This window comes from Rousettus aegyptiacus, unplaced genomic scaffold (genome assembly GCF_014176215.1).
Source record: "Rousettus aegyptiacus isolate mRouAeg1 unplaced genomic scaffold, mRouAeg1.p scaffold_m13_p_11, whole genome shotgun sequence".
NCBI lineage: Eukaryota > Metazoa > Chordata > Mammalia > Chiroptera > Pteropodidae > Rousettus > Rousettus aegyptiacus.
In genome coordinates, this window is record NW_023416286.1 from 44,681,421 (window position 1) to 44,702,836 (window position 21,416).

At 36.1% G+C, this 21,416-nt stretch overlaps 1 protein-coding gene, 1 long non-coding RNA gene and 1 pseudogene across 4 annotated transcripts in view; 1 reads left to right on the forward strand and 2 right to left on the reverse strand.

Moving 5' to 3' along the window:
• The window catches only part of LOC107501357, a 44,238-nt gene extending 40,575 nt beyond the window's left edge, over positions 1-3,663 (reverse strand). The window contains exon 1 of the long non-coding RNA XR_001594731.2: positions 3,574-3,663. This is a non-coding gene — a long non-coding RNA (uncharacterized LOC107501357). The remainder of the gene's footprint in view (positions 1-3,573) is intronic.
• On the reverse strand, positions 2,125-2,244 carry LOC118609589 (annotated as a pseudogene).
• A 210-nt stretch (positions 3,664-3,873) lies between the features above and the next one.
• On the forward strand, positions 3,874-20,301 carry GOLGA7 (golgin A7). 3 transcript variants are annotated; one of them, XM_016127445.2, is made up of 6 exons: positions 3,874-3,946; positions 4,163-4,295; positions 9,424-9,576; positions 15,350-15,451; positions 16,481-16,547; positions 18,913-20,301. In XM_016127445.2, exons 2-5 carry the CDS (start codon positions 4,185-4,187, stop codon positions 16,517-16,519), a joined length of 405 nt encoding a protein of 134 aa, XP_015982931.1. In that variant the 5' UTR covers positions 3,874-3,946; positions 4,163-4,184; the 3' UTR covers positions 16,520-16,547; positions 18,913-20,301. The 3 variants fall into 3 exon arrangements, with proteins under 3 accessions (XP_015982931.1, XP_015982929.1, XP_015982930.1); XM_016127443.2 differs by having other exon boundaries at positions 16,486-16,547; XM_016127444.2 differs by lacking the exon at positions 3,874-3,946 and having other exon boundaries at positions 4,064-4,295; positions 16,486-16,547.
• Positions 20,302-21,416: the final 1,115 nt, after the last annotated feature.

The following is a 21,416-nucleotide window of genomic DNA, read 5'->3' on the forward strand; positions in this document are numbered from 1 at the left end:
TAAAATTAAACAGTCTAAAATCAAACACAAAGAGATAATTTTAAAACAGCAAGAAAAAAATTTTTTTTCACACAGAAGGTAAATTCTATAAGGCTATCAGAAGATTTCTCAGCAGAAACCTTGCAAGTGAGGAGAGAATAAGATAATATATTCAAAGAGCCAAAAGAAAAAAACTGCCAGCAAAGAACACTTCATACAGCAAAGCTGTCTTTCACAAATGATGGACACAAAAAGACCTTCCCAGAGAAACAAGAGCTAAGGGAGTTCATTACCTCTAGAGCTGCCTTAGAAGAAATGTTGAAAAGAGTTCTTCAAACAGAAATAGGAGGATGTCAATTAGTAAAATAAAATCATGTGAAAATACAAAACACACCTATAAAGGTATATATATAATCATATTCGGAATACTCTATTACTAGGGGAGCATTGGTGGTATAGTGGTGAACATAGCTGCCTTCCAGAATACTCTATCACTATAATATGGTGTGTGAATCACTTGAGTATAAATGTTAAAGAACAAAAATGTTAAACTTTACTATTGCTACAATGTTAATGATTACATAAGGTAAAAAGATGTAAATTGTGACATCAAAAACATAAAATTGGGGGGGTTGTAAAAGGGTAGAGTTTTTGTATGTGATTAAAGTTGTTATCAACTTAAAATAGACTGTTATAAATATACAATGTATTATGTAAACTTCTGGGTAACCACAGAGTGAAAACCTACAATAGATACAGTAGATACACAGAAGATAAAGACAAGGGAATCAAAGGCAATTTGGATTAAAATTCTCCAATCAAAAGGCATAGAGTGGTTGGACAGACAAAAAAAAAAGACATAACTATATGCTGCCTACAAGAGACTCACTTCAGCTTTAAGGACACACATAGGCTCAAAGTGAAGGGATGAAAAAAAGATATTCCCTGCAAATGGAAACCAAAAGAGAACAGGGTCAGCAATACTCATATAGGACAAAATAGATTTTAAGTTAAAAACCATAACAAGTGCAAAAGAAGGTCATTACATGATGATAAAGGAGTTAATTTATCAAAGAATATGACAATCATAAATATATGGGCACTCAACATTGGAGCACCTAAATATATTAAGCAAATACTAACAGATTTGAAGGGAGAACTAGGTAACATAATAATATTGTATAAACACATACAACTCAGTGGAAAAAATTAAAAAATAAAAAGAAGATATACAATAGCCAACAGATATGAGAAAAGTTACTCAACATCACTAATCACCAAGGAAATGCAAATCAAAACCACAATGAGATATCAACTCACTGTCAAAATAGCTTTTATGAAAAAGACAATGGATAACAAGTGGTCAGGAGGATGTGGAGAAAGGGGATCCCTGTGCATAGCTGGTGGAAATGTAAATTGGTACAGCCACTATAGGCAACAGTTAGGAGGTTCCTCAAAAAATTAAAAATAGGACTATTATATAATTCAGCAGTCCTACTTCTGAGTACATATCTGAAGGAAATTCAAGCAGTATTTCGAAGAGATATCTGTAATCCCATGTCATTGCAGCATTATTCACTACAACTAAGATATGGAAACAACCTAAGTGTCTTATCAATAGATAAATAAGGAAAATGCTATATATATATAGCATTTGTTCATGTATATATGTTCATATCTCTACATCTTGTACATATGTATACATACATACATACATACATACATACATACATATCTTATAGGAAAACAACTCTTACGAGATCTTGCCAAGTCAGGAAACATTGACTTCACAAACACTAGTAGATGCTTAATGAAAAACAGGAACAGGTGATGGAACACAGTAGAAAATCCAGAAATAGACACACACACACACAAACCTGGTTTTGACACAGGCACAAAGGCAATGCAGTGGAGAAAGGAGATAGTTTTCAACAAAGGGTGCTGGAACAATTATATAATCATATGCAGGAAACTGAACATCAATCCATACCCGTGGTAGGCAGGATAATGCCCTCCTCAAAATATCCAACCCTCATCTCCCAAAACCCATGAATTTATATATATGTATATATTTTAGGCAAGACAACCCTTAGTTGACCTCACAGAATGCAAGGACCTTGTCAGTTTACAATCCCTTATTTTTTATGTCTATAGCACCTGGTCTTCCTAGGTGGTCTCCCATCCAAGTACGAACCAGGCCCGACCATGCTTAGCTTCCGGAGCTCAGATGGGATCGGGATTGTTCAGGGTGGCACAGCCATAGACACCATGGATATTTTAAGAGAGTGAAAAGACAGGCCATAGACTAGAGAAAAAATGTTTTCGAATTATATATTTGGCACGGGACTAGAATATATAAAGAACTCTCAACACTCAGTAATAGCAAAACACAAACAAAAAAAATTATCAAAATATTTGGACACTTTACCAAAGAAAATATATAGATGGCAAATAAGTACATGAAAAGATGTTCCAAAGCATTAGTCATAGACAAATGAAAGTTCTGTACATACTGTATAACTCATTTTTTATAACCACAAATAAATATAACAAGTGTTGGCAAAGATGTGAAACAATTGGAATTCTCATACACTGCTGACATGAATGTAAAATGGCACAACTACTTTGGAACACAGTTCCACAGTTTCCTAAAAGTTATCCTGTGACCCAGACATTTTATTCCTGGGTAGTTACCCAAGAGAAATGAAAACATGTCCATATAAAGACTTTTCAATGAGTCTCTAATAGCAGCTTTATTTGTAATAGCCCCAAACTTTAAGGAACATCAACAGGTGAATGAATAAACTGTAACATGCTCGTATAATGGAATAATATCCAGCAACAAAAAGGAATGAATTCTTGAAAACAAAACAGATGAATCTCAAAATAGTCTAGGTGAAAGAAGCAGACCAAAAAAAAAAAGAGTACATATTGTATGATTATTTTTTAAATAAAATTCAAGGAAATGCAAACTAATGTACAGTGACAGAAAGCAGAACAGTGCCTGGGGAAAGGGGTTGGGGAACGGCAAGAAGGAGGGATTACAATGCAGCAAGAGGAGCCTTTTGAAAGTGATAAAAGTTCACTATCTTGATGGTTTCAAGGTTGTACACATCCTTCTACACTTACCAATTTGTCCACTTTAAATATGTTCAGTTAATTGTATGCTACTTATGCCTCCATAAAGCCATTTTTAAAATATGAGAAAATAATTTTTAAAATATATAAAATGCAGGATCGAACAGTGGTGCTAACAAGTTATATTAGCCTGGCACCACCAGAGGAATAGAATTGCTTATCCTCTCAGGTCAGCTAAGGGGTACGTGAGATAATGGATGAAAATCTACGTGGTAAGAGGAAAGATAACGCCTCAGAGAAGAGTTAGAGGAGGGATGCTTGACAGTGAAGCCCAGGTAGGTTCTTCGTCCTCCCTTCCACCTTGTTGCCAAGTGGATTCCTAGTACCTGTTTCCTAGTTCTAAATTTGTGTGAGCAGTTTGTTTCCTACAGATAAGGTTGGGTGGTGTCCCGCGTCTAAACTGCAACATTCAATCAATAGTAAAAGTAATCCCTTACATCAGTGACCAGAAATTACCTCGCCACGATCAGTAGAGAAATGACGCAACCACGAAATCCCGAGCCTCTAGTTTCAACCTCTGATCCGCTCCAGTCTCATAGTTTTTCCCCGCCCCATCCCGCCCCACCCTCCAGTCCCGCCCGGCCTTTTCCTTCCGGATAGGCTCCTTTGGGTGGGGCGGGAAGCGGATTCGGCCCTGGCCCCGCCCACGGTGCGCGTCCCCGCACCGTAGCGCGCAGCCCCGGCACACTCGCTTTACGGCCGAAGAAGAGGGTGGGTCTTAGACTTCAGATAGGAAGCTGAGTTGAGGGGCGGGGAAAGAGGCCTTTTGCGGCAGGACGTAAGTGACGGTGCAGGAGGCGCGACAGCAGCTGGAGGGCCGAGGAGGCGGGTTCGTGTATCCCGGGCAGAACCGGGCTGTGGGGGGCGCGGGGCCGGGGCAGGGGCAGTGGTCAAAGACCAGCGGTGACAGCATGGGTGAAGGGGAGTGTGGCAGGGGAGGCCTTGGGCTTCTTTGGGCGGTGGGTGGGTCTGCGGGGCTGGCGGCCTGGAATCCTGGGTCCAGGCCAGGGATCTGACCCGTGGTTGGTGTCCCCCGAACCCTCAGCGTGGCCCGTCTTGTCCTCGCCATGAGGCCGCAGCAGGCGCCGGTGTCCGGGAAAGTATTCATTCAGCGAGACTACAGCAGTGGCACACGCTGCCAGTTCCAGACCAAGTTCCCCGCGGAGCTGGAGAACCGGGTACGCAGCCTGGCTCCCCGCATCTCTTCTGGGACGAGGGAGGGAGACTGCTCAGGGAAGGGAGGAGGTATGCACTGAAACCCGGGCCGCAGAGTGTCTCGCGGCTCTGGGGAGAGGCAGGCAAAGAAGGGGCGTTGGCTACAGGTGTACGAAAAGGGCAACGAAGCAAGACCTGGTGTTTGGAGGAGGAAGAATAAGGCCATTCCTCCGGGTGTGATGACCTTATAGAACTCTGTGATGCCCACTGCCGGTTAATCTTCCCCTGATGTCCTCCACCCCCACCCCGCGTTATTGTCAACAGTGACGAGGAACTAATTCCTGAGGCTCCAGGCAACCTAACTCAACATGTTGTGAGCCACATCCTCCTACCTGACCATGCTAGAAGAATCATCGTCATTCTCGTGACTGGCATTTGTGGCTACTGTGCTGGCCGCACTGCTGGGCAGAAAGAATTTAACTTATTAATTGCCTGTGCCAGGCAATGCAGACAGGCCTTCTTGGAACCTGAAAAACAGAACATTCGATAGGAAAATATTGAGAACGAGGCCTTAAATTTGTCACTCCCAATTATGATCACTGGGAGCCGCCTGTGTTGTGTTGGCTTGCATATAAACATTGTCATCAGGATATAGGTTCTTTGGGAAACCCTGCATTATAGAAATGGCAGAATGGGATGTTTCCCCTTTCTTCAGACGTAGAAGAAAAATATTATTATCTTATTTTAAAGATCCGATGAAGTGAGCTATGTGAATGTATGTGTTTTCTTGTGTCTACATGTGTTCACCATGGTCTTGAGCCATGTTACCTTATAGCTTTTTACTCTTAAGAAGTCAATTTCTTATTTACGGGAACAAGCCTTGTGGCTCTTTCCTCTTTGGCAAGGAGGTGATGAGGCATGCTGTGGGTGTGGGGCTAAGAAGTGCTGGTCATGGAATTAGTAGGTGTAGATGAATCTGTACTAGAGAAATGCGTAGCAGTCATTTAAAACTAGCTTGTAGCAAGGTAGGTGGTTCTTCCTGATTGCCAAGGTTGGAAAATCAACATTGATCAATTATAGTGCCCTTCAACTTGATTTATAACCTTGGACAGTTTCGTGGCCCAGTATGTTTCTTTAAATGCAAATTAAAGATCAAACATGCCTTATAAAGATGGTTTTTAGATTAGCTTGTTTGTGAAATTCCATATGAATGTTGTCGCTTGTTGTCCCGATGTTAATGAGACTCAGCCTGACAGTAGGTGGACATAAAACCACAATAGTTTGAAGAGGTAAAAATTGAGCAAGTTATCTATCAGCTAAAGCTACTAGATTTAAAAAATAATAATAATTTAACTTCATAGTTAACATGTTTTACATGTTAGGACTTACATGAAATGAATCAAATATTTAATTTTTAAACCTCTTATAGAAACTCTCGCTTACACTATTTATATACCTTCAAAGCAGAATGTATACTATTTTTTCACCATACTTACTTGGATGTTACAAGATTCCTTCTCAAACTTCCATTTCATAGTTGAACCAAATATATGTATGCAGAATCAGACATTATTAGCCTTCCATTCTGTGTGTGGTATAGACCAGCGGTCCTTAACCTTTTTGACACCAGGGACAGGTGCTACTATGAGGATCTAATAATGCCTGATGATCTGAGGTGGAGCTGAGGCTGTGATGCTAGTGCTGGGGAGTGGCTGCAAATACAGATGAATTTCACTCATTTGCCACAACTGACCTCCTGCTGTGCAGCCCGGTTCCTAACAGGCCACAGACCAGTACAGATCCTCAGCACTGGCACCGGGGGTTGGGGACCTGTGATATAGAGCCTTTAGTTTAGTCAGAATACAGAATCATAATGTAGTTACAGTACTCCTGTTTATTATAGGAAATTGATGTTTCTAAGTTCTGACGTCTTTTTACTTCTTTGACTTCATGTAGAACTTCTCATGATTCTGAATGCTATATGGTGTTGCTCAATGGTGCCTTTGATTTTTTTTTTTTTTTAAATATTTGGGTAAAAACACTAGCTTATACTTTAAACTGCTTGGGAAAGCTTTGATTTTTTTTTTTTCTGTGTTGAGATTAAATTTAAATTATAGGTTTAAATTTTCCTTACTTTGCTTGATGGAAAATTGAAAGGTTTCTCTCTTTTTTTTCAGCTAACCCTAGAAATTGTACTGATTGCTCTGCCACTGAGGCTGATTTTCTTTTTGTGAGAACATCACACTTGGCAACCTAATAGAGGAAGAAACTAATATACAAGGGTTTTGTATTACTTTAAAGCACTAAAAACACACATTTGTACCCTTTAATTTGGGAGTGAGTACAAGCTCTATCTGTTAACAAGTTTACTTTCTCCACTGCCTGTTAGAATGAAAGTACTTTGATGCTTAAGAGCTTTGTTGCTAGGACAGTTCTTTAAAGGAAGCTTTATTCTCACTTTAGCCAAAATACAGACATCTTAGGCACCTTTGGTCTGGGTGGAAGAGAAATGAGAGAACTATAATGGAGGTATTTGTTCCCCTACATACCCTTAAAAATCTGTCTGTACCTGGACAATACACTAACCTTTGACTTGTGATCTCTTGAAGCTTTAGCTCAATGCTTTCTACTACGCAGTTCAACAAGAAACAAAAATTCTGGGAAAACAAGCCTTATTCCTATTTCCATTATGACTTTTAGTGTTTATTGATCCACATTTGTATTTGGCTCCAACTTCACATATCTCCAAATTTTGATATAGTTCCTATACCAGTGTGCAAGTATCCAGGGGAGAACACCAACAGCTGTTCTTCATTGTGTCTAAAAGGAGTGAGATGAAAATGCCCTCGTTCTGTTCACCCCTTGTATGTTGAATATGTCCTTTGCTTTTACTGCTGACTACCATGATTTTTACTCTTCCCCCCTTTTAAAGTAATCTTTCAAAGAAATTCTTAGCGCTTTTTTTAACCTTTATTTCTTCTTAACCTTTTAGCCTTTTTCCTGTTTAGAAAAAAAAAAAGTGTAGCTCGCTGCCAGTGTTCATTTAACATCACACATAGGAATGCTACGTTTTCTAGGATTTGACATTTTTAGCTATCAAGAATTACTATATTTTGTAAATGGAAATACCACTACTAAAAACAGAATGCTATAAATAGAATGATGACATTTGTTTCCAAAGATTGTCGATAATAAAGCAAGATATTTCGTGGTAAACTTTGCGGGTAAGATTAGGACTGTAATCTGTGAGTTATCTCAGGGTAAGTGCTGTAGCCACAAGTGCTGCCGGCGAGTATTCTCGGGGCAAACGGGAAAAGGGTTAAAAAATCCTGTAAAATACAAATCAATTAAATGTTTTTAACAGTAACAACAAAATCCTTCACCTTGGTTTTTTGTTTTTGTTTAATGATCTATGATTTGCCTCCATCCTGTAAAGCATTGCAGTCTTGGAATAACTTTTAAGAATTAGCTTCGCTGGTATGATCAGTAAATAATTCTGATCTAAAAGAAATGAAATGTTTCTGGTTTGGATCTCGTAGTTTTGAATCATATTCTGTCCAAAGAAATGTAAATAATTAAAATAAATTTTTTAAAATTAGGTCATAACAATTATAGGTAAATCAAATGTGAGTAAAATTATTTAGACTTTTGTAAATTTTCTGATGACAAATGAAGGCATAATTAGGTGTGAAGGTTACAGTTTACCTTTAATCTTTGATCACTTAACTTTTCTCCTAAGTCTGTTTTCAGAGACTGAGAACTCTAATATAAGTTCTACAGATGACCATTCTTGACATATCACATCTTCAAGTAGTAGCTCACTGAAGGAACACTGCCTTCTCGGCACTGTCTCTACCTACCCAACCCTTGTGAGAAACTCTAATGTTCTGGGAAATTAAAAGTAGCTCCTTTCGAAAAACAGATAGAGCCACCACCACTTTAAAGTTTACATGCCATTGGCTTATTGTGGCCTCCCAGTTTTCCACACGAAGGACAAAGTGATTACAACTAATTCTAACCTAAAGGATTTTAGTAGTTTAAGAGTGAGGATAAATTGTTTTAAAAAAACCATGTTCTTGGGAATATTGTGTCTCACTATATAGGTTCAACTGTTTTGAGTATGTCTATATGTAAAGACTTAATAAAAAAGAATTCATATGTAAGTAGTTACTCATTTTAGGAATAAAGGAGATATTGTGAGAGAAGGCCCAGAGTAAGAACAGATAAATCATTGTTACTAAAAATAATGAGATCAAATTCTCTACTAATGGGTTTCGGAAATCCTAGGATAAAGTATTGAGATTTGAAATCTACAAAGTACTGTTAGAAGAATAAAATTAAGTGATATCAGAAGAAGAACGTAAAAGCAGATGATTAGAGTGAAAAATGGGTGACAATAATATAAGATAATGGTGTCACTGAATAGAAAGAGGTAATAGAAATGACTTGGTGTAAAGAATTGTGCAGTAGTTTGAGATTTTGCCTTGTTCAGTGTGAGCTTTTAGTATCAAAGAGTTACTATAAAAGCAATGGGATAGTGAGTAAATAGAATACAAAACTTATACCCTTTGATCCTTCTGCTTAAAATGTCCTGACTTCCCTTTTTTTCCCCAGTAAATTCCAATGTTTAGGAACTCAAGGTCACCTGCTCTTTCCCGATAAAGAGAATATCTGCCTTTTTTCTCACCACCATACTTTATATATGCCTCTGTTGTAGTACTCAGTTTATTGCATTTTTACGTTTACATATTTGTTATGCTTACATGATTATAAACTCCTTGAGGACTAAGACAGTGTCTTACTCATCTTTCTCTAAGACCTATCATAATATCTAGTAGTAGGTACTCAATAACCAATATAAGTGAATGGAAAGATCAAAGTATTTTAAAATTTAATTTACTTGAAATTCAGTATAGAGAATAAAGAGACACTATATTGAGCCTTGAAGATATCCAATGTTCATAATAGGAATAAAATCAAACACTAGTAGTTTTAGTAACTTAGGGCCAGATTTAATCACCTAAAAATTGTTTACCAACTATTAGATAAAGAATGTTGACAAAGCAACACGATAAATTAGTGATAGCAAGCATTAGTGAGTTGCTGATCTTTTTTCCCAAAACTTACTTATAAAATTTTTTCCCCATACAGATTGATAGGCAGCAGTTTGAAGAAACAGTTCGAACTCTAAATAACCTTTATGCAGAAGCAGAGAAGCTTGGGGGTCAATCATATCTTGAAGGTTGTTTGGCTTGTTTAACAGCATACACCATCTTCTTATGCATGGAAACTCATTATGAGAAGGTAAGGCCACCTTTGTTTTCACAAAATCTCTTAAAATCATGAAGAAGGTGATATTATTAAAGAAGCATTGACACTAATAATAATTAAATTTTGATGTTGCTTTAATGTCCAGAACACTTAGAAGAGTCCTGCATCTTTGAGAAACAGGTCAGAACTGAGGTGTCAACTTGGAGTTGATGTATCAATTTTCAAATTGGCTTACACTTAAGAAGAATGTATAAAATCTATGTTCTCATTCTACTCAGCTTTCCGAGAATCCTTTTATTTCCAAATTTCTATCTTCAGTCTTATCCTCCCACCTGAGGTCTTGTCTTCTCTTTTACACCTGCCTGTTAGGCCCAGAGTTGCTGGCTTCTCAACTTAGATGTCCTGAAGTCAAACCTCACATATCTCTGTTTTGTTTAACAGCACCTTGTCTTTTTAAATACCATCATTAGGATGAACGAAGGGAGAAAACTTATCAGTGATCAGAGACTGAACTAGCTTTCATTTGCCCATTCGTTAACTTCAAAATTTCCTCTGCTACTGTCCTAATTTTTGTCCTTTTGACCTCCCTTAGACTTAAAATAGTCTCCTGACAAGTCTCATTTCTCCCATTCTTTTACATCGCCAACCTGTCTACTGCTGTCTTCATACAACACACCCTTCCCCTACCACTCCTGCTATCAGAGGCCTTCCCTGGCTTCCCATTTATTGGCACTAAGTAAAATTCAAGCCTCTTCTCAAGATGACCTCCAGCTTACCTTTCAGCTGTGTCTCCCACCCCTTCCTCATTTTATCTTTCAGCCAAACTCAATTCCTCACTGGTCACCGAACATACTCTCTAAAGTTTTCCTCCACATAGGTGCCATTCTTCCCATGTTCTCAGTCCCTTATGTTCCACTTTCATCTAACTTTCCCTTACTCTTCCAGTCTTTCTCCCTTTGTATCCCACAACATTTCATTTGTATCTTTTCCAGCACTTCTCACTCTTAACTTTGTAGCAGTTTACATCCTTATTTTCCTATTAAGTATGCATTTTTCTTTAGGTCAATGACAGTGCCTTAACCATTTTTGTATCCCTCTCCAAACCATGCCCTAAGTATATTAGGTACCCATGCAGGTGTGTTGAATGAATTTCAGTTAATTACAGTGAACCCCTAATATATTATTAAATTCTGACCATGTTTGGAAAATTAAATGCTGTAAGAATATCTATATTATACCCTACATGGTAGAAGTGTCCCCGTGATTATCTTGTACTTCATGTAGTAGAGAGCAGATATGGTTTCAGCTAATATATATTGATCTAGTGTTACAAAGGGGTATATTTAAATAAATAAATTAGGAGTTTATATTCTTTTATATATTATGCAGAGAAGCCGCTAACTTTTATTCCTGTTTAACATTCAAAATCAGAAGTTATAAAGGATCAGTGTCAGCTTTCAGTCTGTTTTGTCTTAGCAGCACTTCTTTAATACTACTTTTGCTGAGTGAGGGGAAGGGATGGATTCATTTACTAAATACATATTGAAAGCCTACAGCGTGCTAAGCATTATGCAGGCGATATGGTTGCTGACCTGGTGGAGTTTGTAATTTAGTGGTAACAAGTGATAAAAATACAAAATTGCAAATTGTGATAAGTGCCTTGAAGAAAACAAACTCTCCTGTGAGAGAAAATAATAGGAGACACCCAATTTAGATTGTGTGGTCAGAAAAGGCCTCTGAAGTGGTAACATTTAAGTTGCTTGGGGAACGATGAAAAGCCTGGGGACATTCAGGCAGAGAGATCAGTATTGCATGTAAAGGCCCGCACAGCTTCCTGAGTCCTGGGAACTGAAAGGGGGCCTGTATAGAAGGAGAGGAGTGGGGAGAAAACTGCTAGAGTTGAATTTGGAGAGGTGAGGAAGAGCTTTATCATGAAGGAGTGTGTAGTCCATGGAAAGAAGTTTAGATTTTCAGTGCAAGGGGAAGCTACTCAAAGGGTTTTAAGCAAGAGAAGGATATTCATTATAAAGAGATCTCTTTGCTCTGTGAAAAAGTATAAAAGTAGAAGTAGGGAAACCAGTTAGGATGTTCCATAGAAATCCAGGCAAGAGATGATAGATTGGACAAAGAACAGCCGTAGAGATGGAAGTAGGGGAACAAATTCAAGGAATCTTTTGATAGGAAAACAAAGACTTGATGAAATGCTGAATGTAGAAAGGGGAGATAAGGCAGAATTCATATTGATAAAAACTCTTATCTAAGGATGGTCCTTTAAAGATATATATAATATTGTCAATTTAAGTTAGAAATGCATTCTCCAGATTATTTTATTCATTCTTAGTAGAGTATTAGATGCTTGGAATTGTCATGTCACTATAGTTTTTAAATTTATTAATGAGGTTGTAACTCTTATTTGTCCGTGTGCATTTGCTGAAATAGATAAGGTAGCTCCTTCTGATGTCAGTTGCAAAAAAGAAATTGGTATTTGGGGGCCAGCCTTGTCATATACTAATTATGGGATCATGGACAAATAAATCTTTCAGAGTGCTTTCAACTGTAAAATGGTTCTTAGAATTAATAAACTGCCTCACATATGATCAATGTTTAAAAAGAGTGTTTTCTTAAGATAGATTTAGAAATTAAGTTAGTATATATTTTTCCAATCAGATATTTGTAAATTGACATACAATTTTTTTATTTCAAGTTCAAGTAATCTGTTTTAGCACCTGCTAGTTTATTTAGCTGCTAAAACACTAAGCAGCTCTGAATTAAAATTCTTTTGATTATTAATCTTGGAAAGCAGTTCTCAGTTTCAGAAATACAATGGAAATTGATCCCAATATATGTTTTAACTTGGGTTCATAGGCAGTATATAAGGTACTACTTTACAGGTCTTATCAAGGACTCTTTACAGAGTTAAGTATTATAAAGCAAGTAAAAGCCAAATAAAATTGGTCAAGAAAGCAATATTTAAGGCATGGCCACCTTTTATAAATAGGTGATTTTATTTTAGAAAGTAGACATGAATAACTAGATCATGGAAAGTGAATAACTGGAATCTTTGTCATTAAAATACAATGTACCTATGCTTTTAAAAGAAAACTTTTAAAATTTATATTTATATTTTTGATAAAATGATGAAAGTATAAGAATAATCACACTCCCCCCCCTTGTTCCTGAGGAATTTTTGTTCTATTATTTTCTACTTTATGAAAGGACAGGATTGAGTCATTTAGTCTTTATTGTTTTAGACACTAAAATTTATACGCAACAACCAAATATAACTGCTTTCAGTTTGTCATGTGGGTTAAATTTTTTGAAATTGTAAATAGGCCTTTTAAAGCTCACTAGAACAGTCATGCATTTTTTCCCTATAATATGCTACTTATTGATTTAAAATGAAGATAAAGACTTCAGTGTTATTTTTCTATTGTTGCACATTATAATCAGGGAACAAATAGGCTTGTAGAGGTCATCTCAGTAGCTCTCTGCCTTGTTCAACTAGAAAACATCCCTTCTGCCTATGCGATGTAATCTGTAACAGAAACACAGTTAGAAGGAACTTAAAATATTTTTGAAAATATTATGATTCTGGTGTTCTCACTTAGCCTTATTTAGGATCTTTCTACTAGAAAGTCTAGTAGACTTTCTCTGGATTATGTTCTTGAGGAGGATAATAGTCTTTACTGCAGTTTGATTTGTCTAGCTTTGTAAATATTACACAAATTGAGGTTTTATTGAGGGTTAGAGGATAACAGATAATTTTGTTCAGTGTTATAGTTGTTTTGACATTGATCTACCAGAGATAATAAAGTATGAGTAAAATACCAACATAAGGTTTCTTGGGAGAGGGAATGATGCTTTGTCCTGGGGTGGGGTACAGTATGAATTTACTCATATTAATGCTTTCCAATTGCTAAAGAGACTAATATTTAAAAGCATTTTGTTCAGGGCAGTGCTGCCTTCACCAAATAGTATAAGAGGATTTGGAGCGTATACAAAAAGAAAACTTTTCTTTTTGAACTGCTACCCAAGTACACGTGAATGTTATTAAAGTTACATAAAGACCTGCACAACAAAGTTGTGCTTAAATCAAGTAAAGGAATGCAGTTTCTTTGCTAGTAATCTGTACCCAAGGAGAGAGAGAGGAAAGCTGTTCTGAAGGAATCCTTTCTTTGAAACCAGCCATGCAAACATTTTTCTGAGTGTCCCCTAATATAAATGGATCTCAGAGAGGGGAGACTGGCTCTCCAATTTCCAAGTCTGGCAGGTGAGCTGAGAAGGAAATCAGAGAGAAGATTGAGTGTCCCGAGTTGGGCACCTTTAAGGGCTACTTCTTTTTATTTTCTATTCATTATTTTAGCATGATTGACAAACGCTGGTAGATAGTATCTAAGATTTTTTTTTTCTTCTTTTTTTGGCCTGGTAAGACCAAGCACTGCTCAAATCCTTTGATAGTTGAAAACAGGAGAATGATATATGTATTACTTCAAGTAATAGGTGAAAAAAACTTATTAGAAATAGTATTCTTAATTTACTATATAAGAGCTCTGTAGGTCACTCTTTTAATAATATTATGCTCTTTTTTAAAAAGCATGAAACACAAGATTGTATTATTCCCAAAGATGTAACTTTAATAAACTACTTACATTTTTTCCCTTCAATAAGAAGATTTGTTATACAAATCACATAGTGTTTTAAATTCTAAATCAGTTTATATTAAGCACCTAAATCATAACACCCTAAATTGTTCGTTTGGCCTGGTACATTACAGACACACACTTAAGTTATTTCTTAATTTCCAGCTTTATTTTTATAAGTTCTTTTTTTCCCTTTAAGTTATGATCACATTTATCTGTGACTTTATCATAAGCTGATAGTGTGAATTTAAAATATGTAGTCATTTAAGAACTGGATCAAAGCTTCTTTGAATGTTAGAGCCAGAAAAGGATTCCGATGACTTTGAATCTGAAATAAAACATGTAACTCTTTGATTTTGTATATAGCCTTTAAGATTTATTTTCTTCTAGTTTATCTGTCTCAGAATTACCCTTATTAAAGCTAGAGATTTGGCAATTTCCAGAAGTTCCTTTGTATCCTATCTGGTTTTTGTCTACATTTGCTTTGACTTTTACAACCTTAATACTAAACTTATAAATTGAGGTTCCTGTCTAGGACACAAGAGAAAACTACAGAGTAGCACTACATGCAATCATGGCAGTGACATAAGATACTTGTAGTCATCAGAAACTCCATGGCAGGTAACGCCCACGAGCTTTACAAAGGAAATAAACCGTTCGGTTTTAAACTAACTGGGCTACCTTTTGCTGGAGGCCAACTTCATATTATTACTTAAAATTGATGAAAATGTACAAAGGAGAGAAGCAGTTCTTAAGTGTTAAAGAAGGCCAAGAACTACCCTTGATGTTAGACGATGTTGCATTAACAACACTTAAGAGTAGGGAAAGAAAAAATTATAACTGTTGTGTATATAATCGTCTGTTTATCTACATCCAAGATTGAAGGGCCAAGGAGATAAGGGGAGGGGATTGGTTTTCTTGCTTCTGTATGCATTTGTACTTACACTGCATTGAAAATACTTGTGACTTAAAGAATGCATCGTGCTGCACTATACATTGTATGCAACTGGCACGAGCCAAGTAATCAGAGCTGTATCCCTTCATGTGAATATCCATGACTCGCTTTGAAAACTAATTCCACTGCCTGAATATTTTGAGATCGAGATGATACTTTAAAGGGAAATCTGATGAAGTTTGTAAAAAGCTGTGGTTTTTCTTTCTGTCAGGTTCTGAAGAAAGTCTCCAAATACATTCAAGAGCAGAATGAGAAGATATATGCTCCCCAAGGCCTCCTCCTGACAGATCCCATTGAGAGAGGACTTCGAGTTGTATCTTTTTAGTGCAGATCACAAGATCTAACTATAAAATTTCAGTGGTACTATTTGGCATTGGCTAAATTTAACTCCCTTCTCTTGTGTTTGCCCTAGGAATGGTCTTTGTGAATGGCATACCTACCATAAGCCTCCTTTCTCCAACATTTTTTCTTAGAGCATGTCTTCTCTCCTTCCTTTGCATTGTACAGGTCTCTGGATTGTTCAGTATTCTGGTAACTGTCTGTCTTGGTGGTTCTGAGGGCATCTTGTAGTAATAATGGGAGTGGTATGAGTAATGCATTTCAGCTGCAGAAACTCTGAACCTAAAGCCCCTTTGAAATGCATAAACTCATAATGTGTGGTGAGACTTGTCATCCAAATGAATTGCAGTTCCATGGGTTCATCTGACTAGTTGAAATCACTTGCAGCTGCCAGATGTATAATTTCATTACCTTTGACATACTGTGCATATTTTTAGAAGCAGTAAGCTTTGAAAATCACTAAGTGAATTTGGTAAATAAAATTGCAAAAAACTAATTTAGCTTGATAACTGGAGTAATGGATAAAATAAATTTTTCTAAAAACCTAGGTCCGATAATCCCAGGCCTTCCTGCTGATAATAATTTCAGTTTTATTATACTCTGCAGAGATGGGTCTTAAACTTTTAGAGGTCATGAACTCTCTTTCAGGAAAAAGTTTGCATATAATTTCAGGGCATTTCGAACCCCTGAATTTATTACCTTCATAGATTCTCAGTTAAGAACTCCCTAGTTCTACAATGAAGTATCCTTTTTCAGATTTTTTTTTCCCAAAAAAATAATGTTTGGGGAAGAAGTACATGTGGAGTACAATAAGCATTAACATTTCTTAAATTTTTCAGCAAGGTAGAGAAAGCATTGCATTTAACTTAAATAGGAGAAATTTTTCATAATTTAAAAATAAGCAAGGCAAATTGGAAGAAAAGTCTATAGATCATATGCATCATCTTGCCACAGTCCTCTTTTATGTTATATTCTATAGTGTGTTTTCTTAACAGCCATGCTGTTTAGATTGAAATTACCATTTATGAAGACAGAGGCATGAGCAGTGGAAGATAAACATAGAATTAAAGGTAAATATGAAATTATATGATTTATATGTAGTTTTTGTAATTTTGTAGGATATATGAATTTTCTTTCCTGCATGAGAAATAATTTGTTAAATAGCGGCATATTCTCTGTATTGGCTTAATATTTAAGATGTGTATTTAAGTTCTATTTGATGATACAGAATTTAATCATGATATTTTTTCCCCTATATTTTTTTTGTACTGGTTTTTTTGTTTTTTGGAGGTTTTGGTTTTTTGAGGGGAGGGGATCTTATTTTAATATTTCAAAACCATTAAGCACTTAAATAGTTGGATTTTGCATTTAAGAATCAGTTCAGAGATCTCCTTGCCTGTATGACTAATGGCTTTAAAAACCAAAGAAACATTTCAGAATGGAGAGAAGAGATTATAAATATTTCATAGCCCTGTAAAAGAAATTTTACCTCTAACAGGCAGAACCATAAATTTAATTCTTTTGTTTAGAATGTTTATGTTCTTATATATCTATCAAATGACTCTGAATATGTGAGAAACAAATTAGGTAATACTAATAGAAATATGTAGGCAAAATCACATAGAAACCATAGTACATTAGCATAGTCTTCTAAGTGACAGAAAATTGTACTTTACTTTTCTGCTAATTTCAATCATTTACTCTTTCTACAAATAGTGTTCTGCTGTTTTGCTTTCCTAATTAACTTTGTTTACAGGTATCTATCACTAATTAACAGGCAGCACAGAAGCAGAATATACCAAAGCAAATATATTCCTTCCCAGGGCAGTAGTAATAATAATAGCCACTATTTTGAGGGCACCTGCTATATGCCAAGTAATATACAAATGGTATTTCTAATCATCACAAGAATTCTGCCAGGTATTTCCCCATTTTATAGATGTACAAACTGAAGTGCAAATAGATTAAATGATACTCTCAAAGTCACACAGCTAATGAGTATTAGAATATCAACCCAAGTCTAATAGACCATAAAACCCGTTTTTTACACCATACCTCCGGTAAGTACTTACAGCAGCAAGTACATGGAGAAAGGAAAGAGTTCATCAGATTATTCTAAGGTTTATTCCCCTTTTCAATACTCTTTAAATACATTGTGTGTGCCCTGTATCATCTATTGAATCCTACAGACCAACATTCCAAAGCTGCCTTCTTTTAGCACTAGTAAATGTCACCTGTCTTGAAAGTCAAAGACCTAATGATGACGTCATCTGCCATATATTTGATTTCTTTGAAAAGGCTTTGTTTTGGAACCTTAGTGTTATTTGTCCATACACTTTCTTGTACAATTTCTCAAACAAGCAGTCAGAAACCTTATATGTGGTTTTTGTTACGTGCCATTGGAATAAGTTTGTTTTATCAATTGCAGCTGCATTGACTTGGCACAACCCACTTGTCATGACTCATTTTGTAGCGATTATTGCTAAATATAATATTTTTCTGAAGCGGTATGGGGTTTTGAGCAATTACACACCAGAGACTAATCAATCAATATTCAAACAACTGTGAAATTTTGAAATGGGAAGATTTACATTAGGAACTTCTGGATAGTTTCATGAATGCAGATATTTTTGTTCAATACAATTTTCAGAGCTGTGTGTTCCTCAGGCCCAGGATCCAGTGTGGGCTGAAGTCTTGGGTAGGGGGGACTATAAGAGTAATTGAATTCTATCATTTTTCCTAAATCTACAAGGCATCTTCAGGTTTAAACATTATTAGGAATTTAATGTTTCAACAAAAGAGTACCCAAATCATGGAAATAGCCTTTATTTTAAAAAGATTTTTAAATAAAAATTTTTTATTCTTTTTAATTTTTTAAATATAGTATTAAATAGACTGGTGGTGTTTTCTCTCTTTGGCTTAAGATTGTGTTTATTTTAAAATATGGAATATAGCATTATTCTAACACAATCAATTCAAGATAAAAATAGTTAACACTTGATGGCACTTATGTACCTGCACTATTGTAAATGCTTAATTTTAATCATCACAAAAACTGTACAAGGTAGATACTGTACTCTCATTTTTCTGATAAGGAAACTCAGGCACCAAGAAAAGTTACTTCCAAGGCTAAAAACAGATAGGTATAGATCGAGGCAGCCTAAACCCAGATTTGCTACCTAACTCTGTGCTATACTACCTCTAGTGACGTGGTTGGTCAGAGATGAAAATATACAGAGCTTGGATTTCTAGACTGTTGAGAGCTGTGTGCTCCCCTATGCACACAGTACAGATGCATATATTTTATTAGAATCCTAGATTAACAGAACATAGGCCATGTATGAGGCACTCAAATTAGTTGGTGTAAAAGAGATGGTTTAGAGGTTATTTTTATCATCCTTTTCTATAACCTTTACTTTCCCTCTCTGATTATAGATCCCAACTCTAGCTGGGACCCTCATCTGTCCACTGGCCAATCGCAGAGTGTCCCCTACCTCCTCTCCAGAGCGTCATTCCTTTGTATCTGCTGCCAGAGCCACGGTGCCATTTCCTCCAAGGACTAACTTTCTAATATTCCACACCTGGAGTGACCGCTCGTCGCTCAGCATCCACTTTATGTCTCCAAATTGTGTAGGACTCTGTAATCTTTTGATTAGTTTCTGAGAAAACACAATGAAGCATTTCACTTTTTTATTCAAAGCCATTAATAAAATATGCAGTTAGTCAGCCCAACTCAAAGTTTATTTCTTATCTGCCACCAGTCCCAAATGGTTCTCGTCATTCCTTGGCCCAGCTTCCCAGGTGGCTGTAGACTTCAAAGTGATGTGTTAGCCAGTGTTTGGTCTTATCCCCCCCGAAAAAAGGCTTTACTCCAGGATTTTAGCGAAGGGTAGGCTGTGTCTGTGGTTTTGCTAATGCATGTCCCAGATTTCAAAGAACTACCAGTTTTGCCATGACTCAGATCTTAAAGATGTTTCTGCCATTCAGTTTCTCAAACTGAAGCTCATTGGAAAAATAATGTATAATGTTATTTGTTTTATTATAGCAATTATTCCTAATTAAAGCAGTATTAAATGCAATTTCCAGTTATTTTTCTTTGGAGAATTTTGTTATTGTATTACCTTGAATGTTGAGAAGATGTGGTATGTGTTGCTTGTTCCTTATAAAAATAAGCACAATAAAGTGGATGCTAAACCATCAGACACATAAATGTCCCTGCTGTTTCCCTGAAAGTGTATTAAACAAGTGTAATAAATATTTTAATTATAGTTTTGTTATAAATATAACTTATGAGAAAAAATTTGATAGGAATAATACTGTATATTGCTAATTTTTAACTATCTTTACTGGCAAACCTTATTCATGGACTCATATACAGTATTCAATGCACAGAAATCTTATGATTGGTTCAAGTACAGTAAGTTAAGTAATTTCCAACTAAATTCAAGTCTGAGTCAACATTTCTTGTTCCTTTGGCCATATGTTCTCAGCATCAGGGCTTCTATGCCCTTCATTCATATGTGGGCTTTGAGAGAGAGCACCATATTTGGGAGAGAGTTAAGAAATATTTTAGGAGAGAATGAAACAGTTAAAAGTTACTTTCAGAGATATTGTAGGTGCTAATACTGGATTTAATTTTTCATATGTAATTCCTTTTATGGATCTGTTAGTTATTCAATAAATTCTATAGGTCTGTGTAATATTTTAATTGTATAAAACTCCTTTGTTACTTTATAGCCTGAAATAATGTCTGTCTGCCTTTTAAACCCATTGCAATAACTTTGCTGAAATATTAACACATTAGTAAAACTTTTCTTAAACAAATTGTCTCTGTGTCATGTTTGATGTGATTTGGTAACATGATAAATAACGTAGCATTAAATTTGGCAGATAGACAATATGCAGTACTAGAATTACTGGTACAGTGCAGCTTTGTATTTATGAACAGACATCGTACACTTATACAGTTTGTTACACTTTTCATTGTTTTACATGCTTATCTCTTAAGAGCAGATATGTTAGCGAAATAGGGAAAAACCAAGAAATAATCCGTAAGTCAAAAATAGATTCAACTAATTAAGAGAGATTGGAATGTTTCATTAGGAAAAAAGTATCACAGTCGTTACTACCTTAAATCATCTGGTCACTTCGATTGTTACAATGAAATGCGTTTGTAGAGATTAACAGTTTATAAAATATAGTTTTATCTATAATCCAAGGGTTTTTTTGTGAGATTTCTTTGTAAGATTTTCAGCTTTTCTTTCCTGTCCAAATTAATAGTAATACTCATGTGTAGCCAAGCCAGTAGTCAAAATAGAGGTCATAAAACCCAAAGTAAGTTCTTTCATATTCCACTTGGCCTGGCTCCTGGCATAAACTAAAGTCATAGTTTCTCAAGAGTAACATGCTTTGTTTCTTGTTTTGTTTAATTTCATATAAAGGAAGTCAGAGTATTAGTGCTATATTTGATTTATATACTTATTTCTCCTTCCCCTTTCCATGCTTCTCTCTTCTTGCACCCCAGCTCTTCTGCCCAACAGTGGAGATTGTAAATTCCATAAAAGCAGAGACTGTTTCTACTTGCCCTTGCGTCCATCCCTAACTCCAAACATTATCATAGACGGTGCTACATACACTTAGCAGTCACATATTTGTAAAGTGAATAAATGAATGCGATGTAAGTTGACAGGTAGCAGAGTTGCTTTACTACACCTTGATTAGTAAGGTGTTTGACTTGATATAATACTAAATTGTATACTCCCCTTTTAAAGTCTTGTTCTAAGACTGGGAAGAAATGATACCTGGCTCAGACTCCATTACAGTGGATTTTTGCCTAGAGATAACTACTTTAGAGGATTTGAATGACCATCCTTTAAGTCAAGAATTCCCAGGGGATGGGAAAGAACTGCATTCAAAATCTCTGAAGTAGATAGGTAATG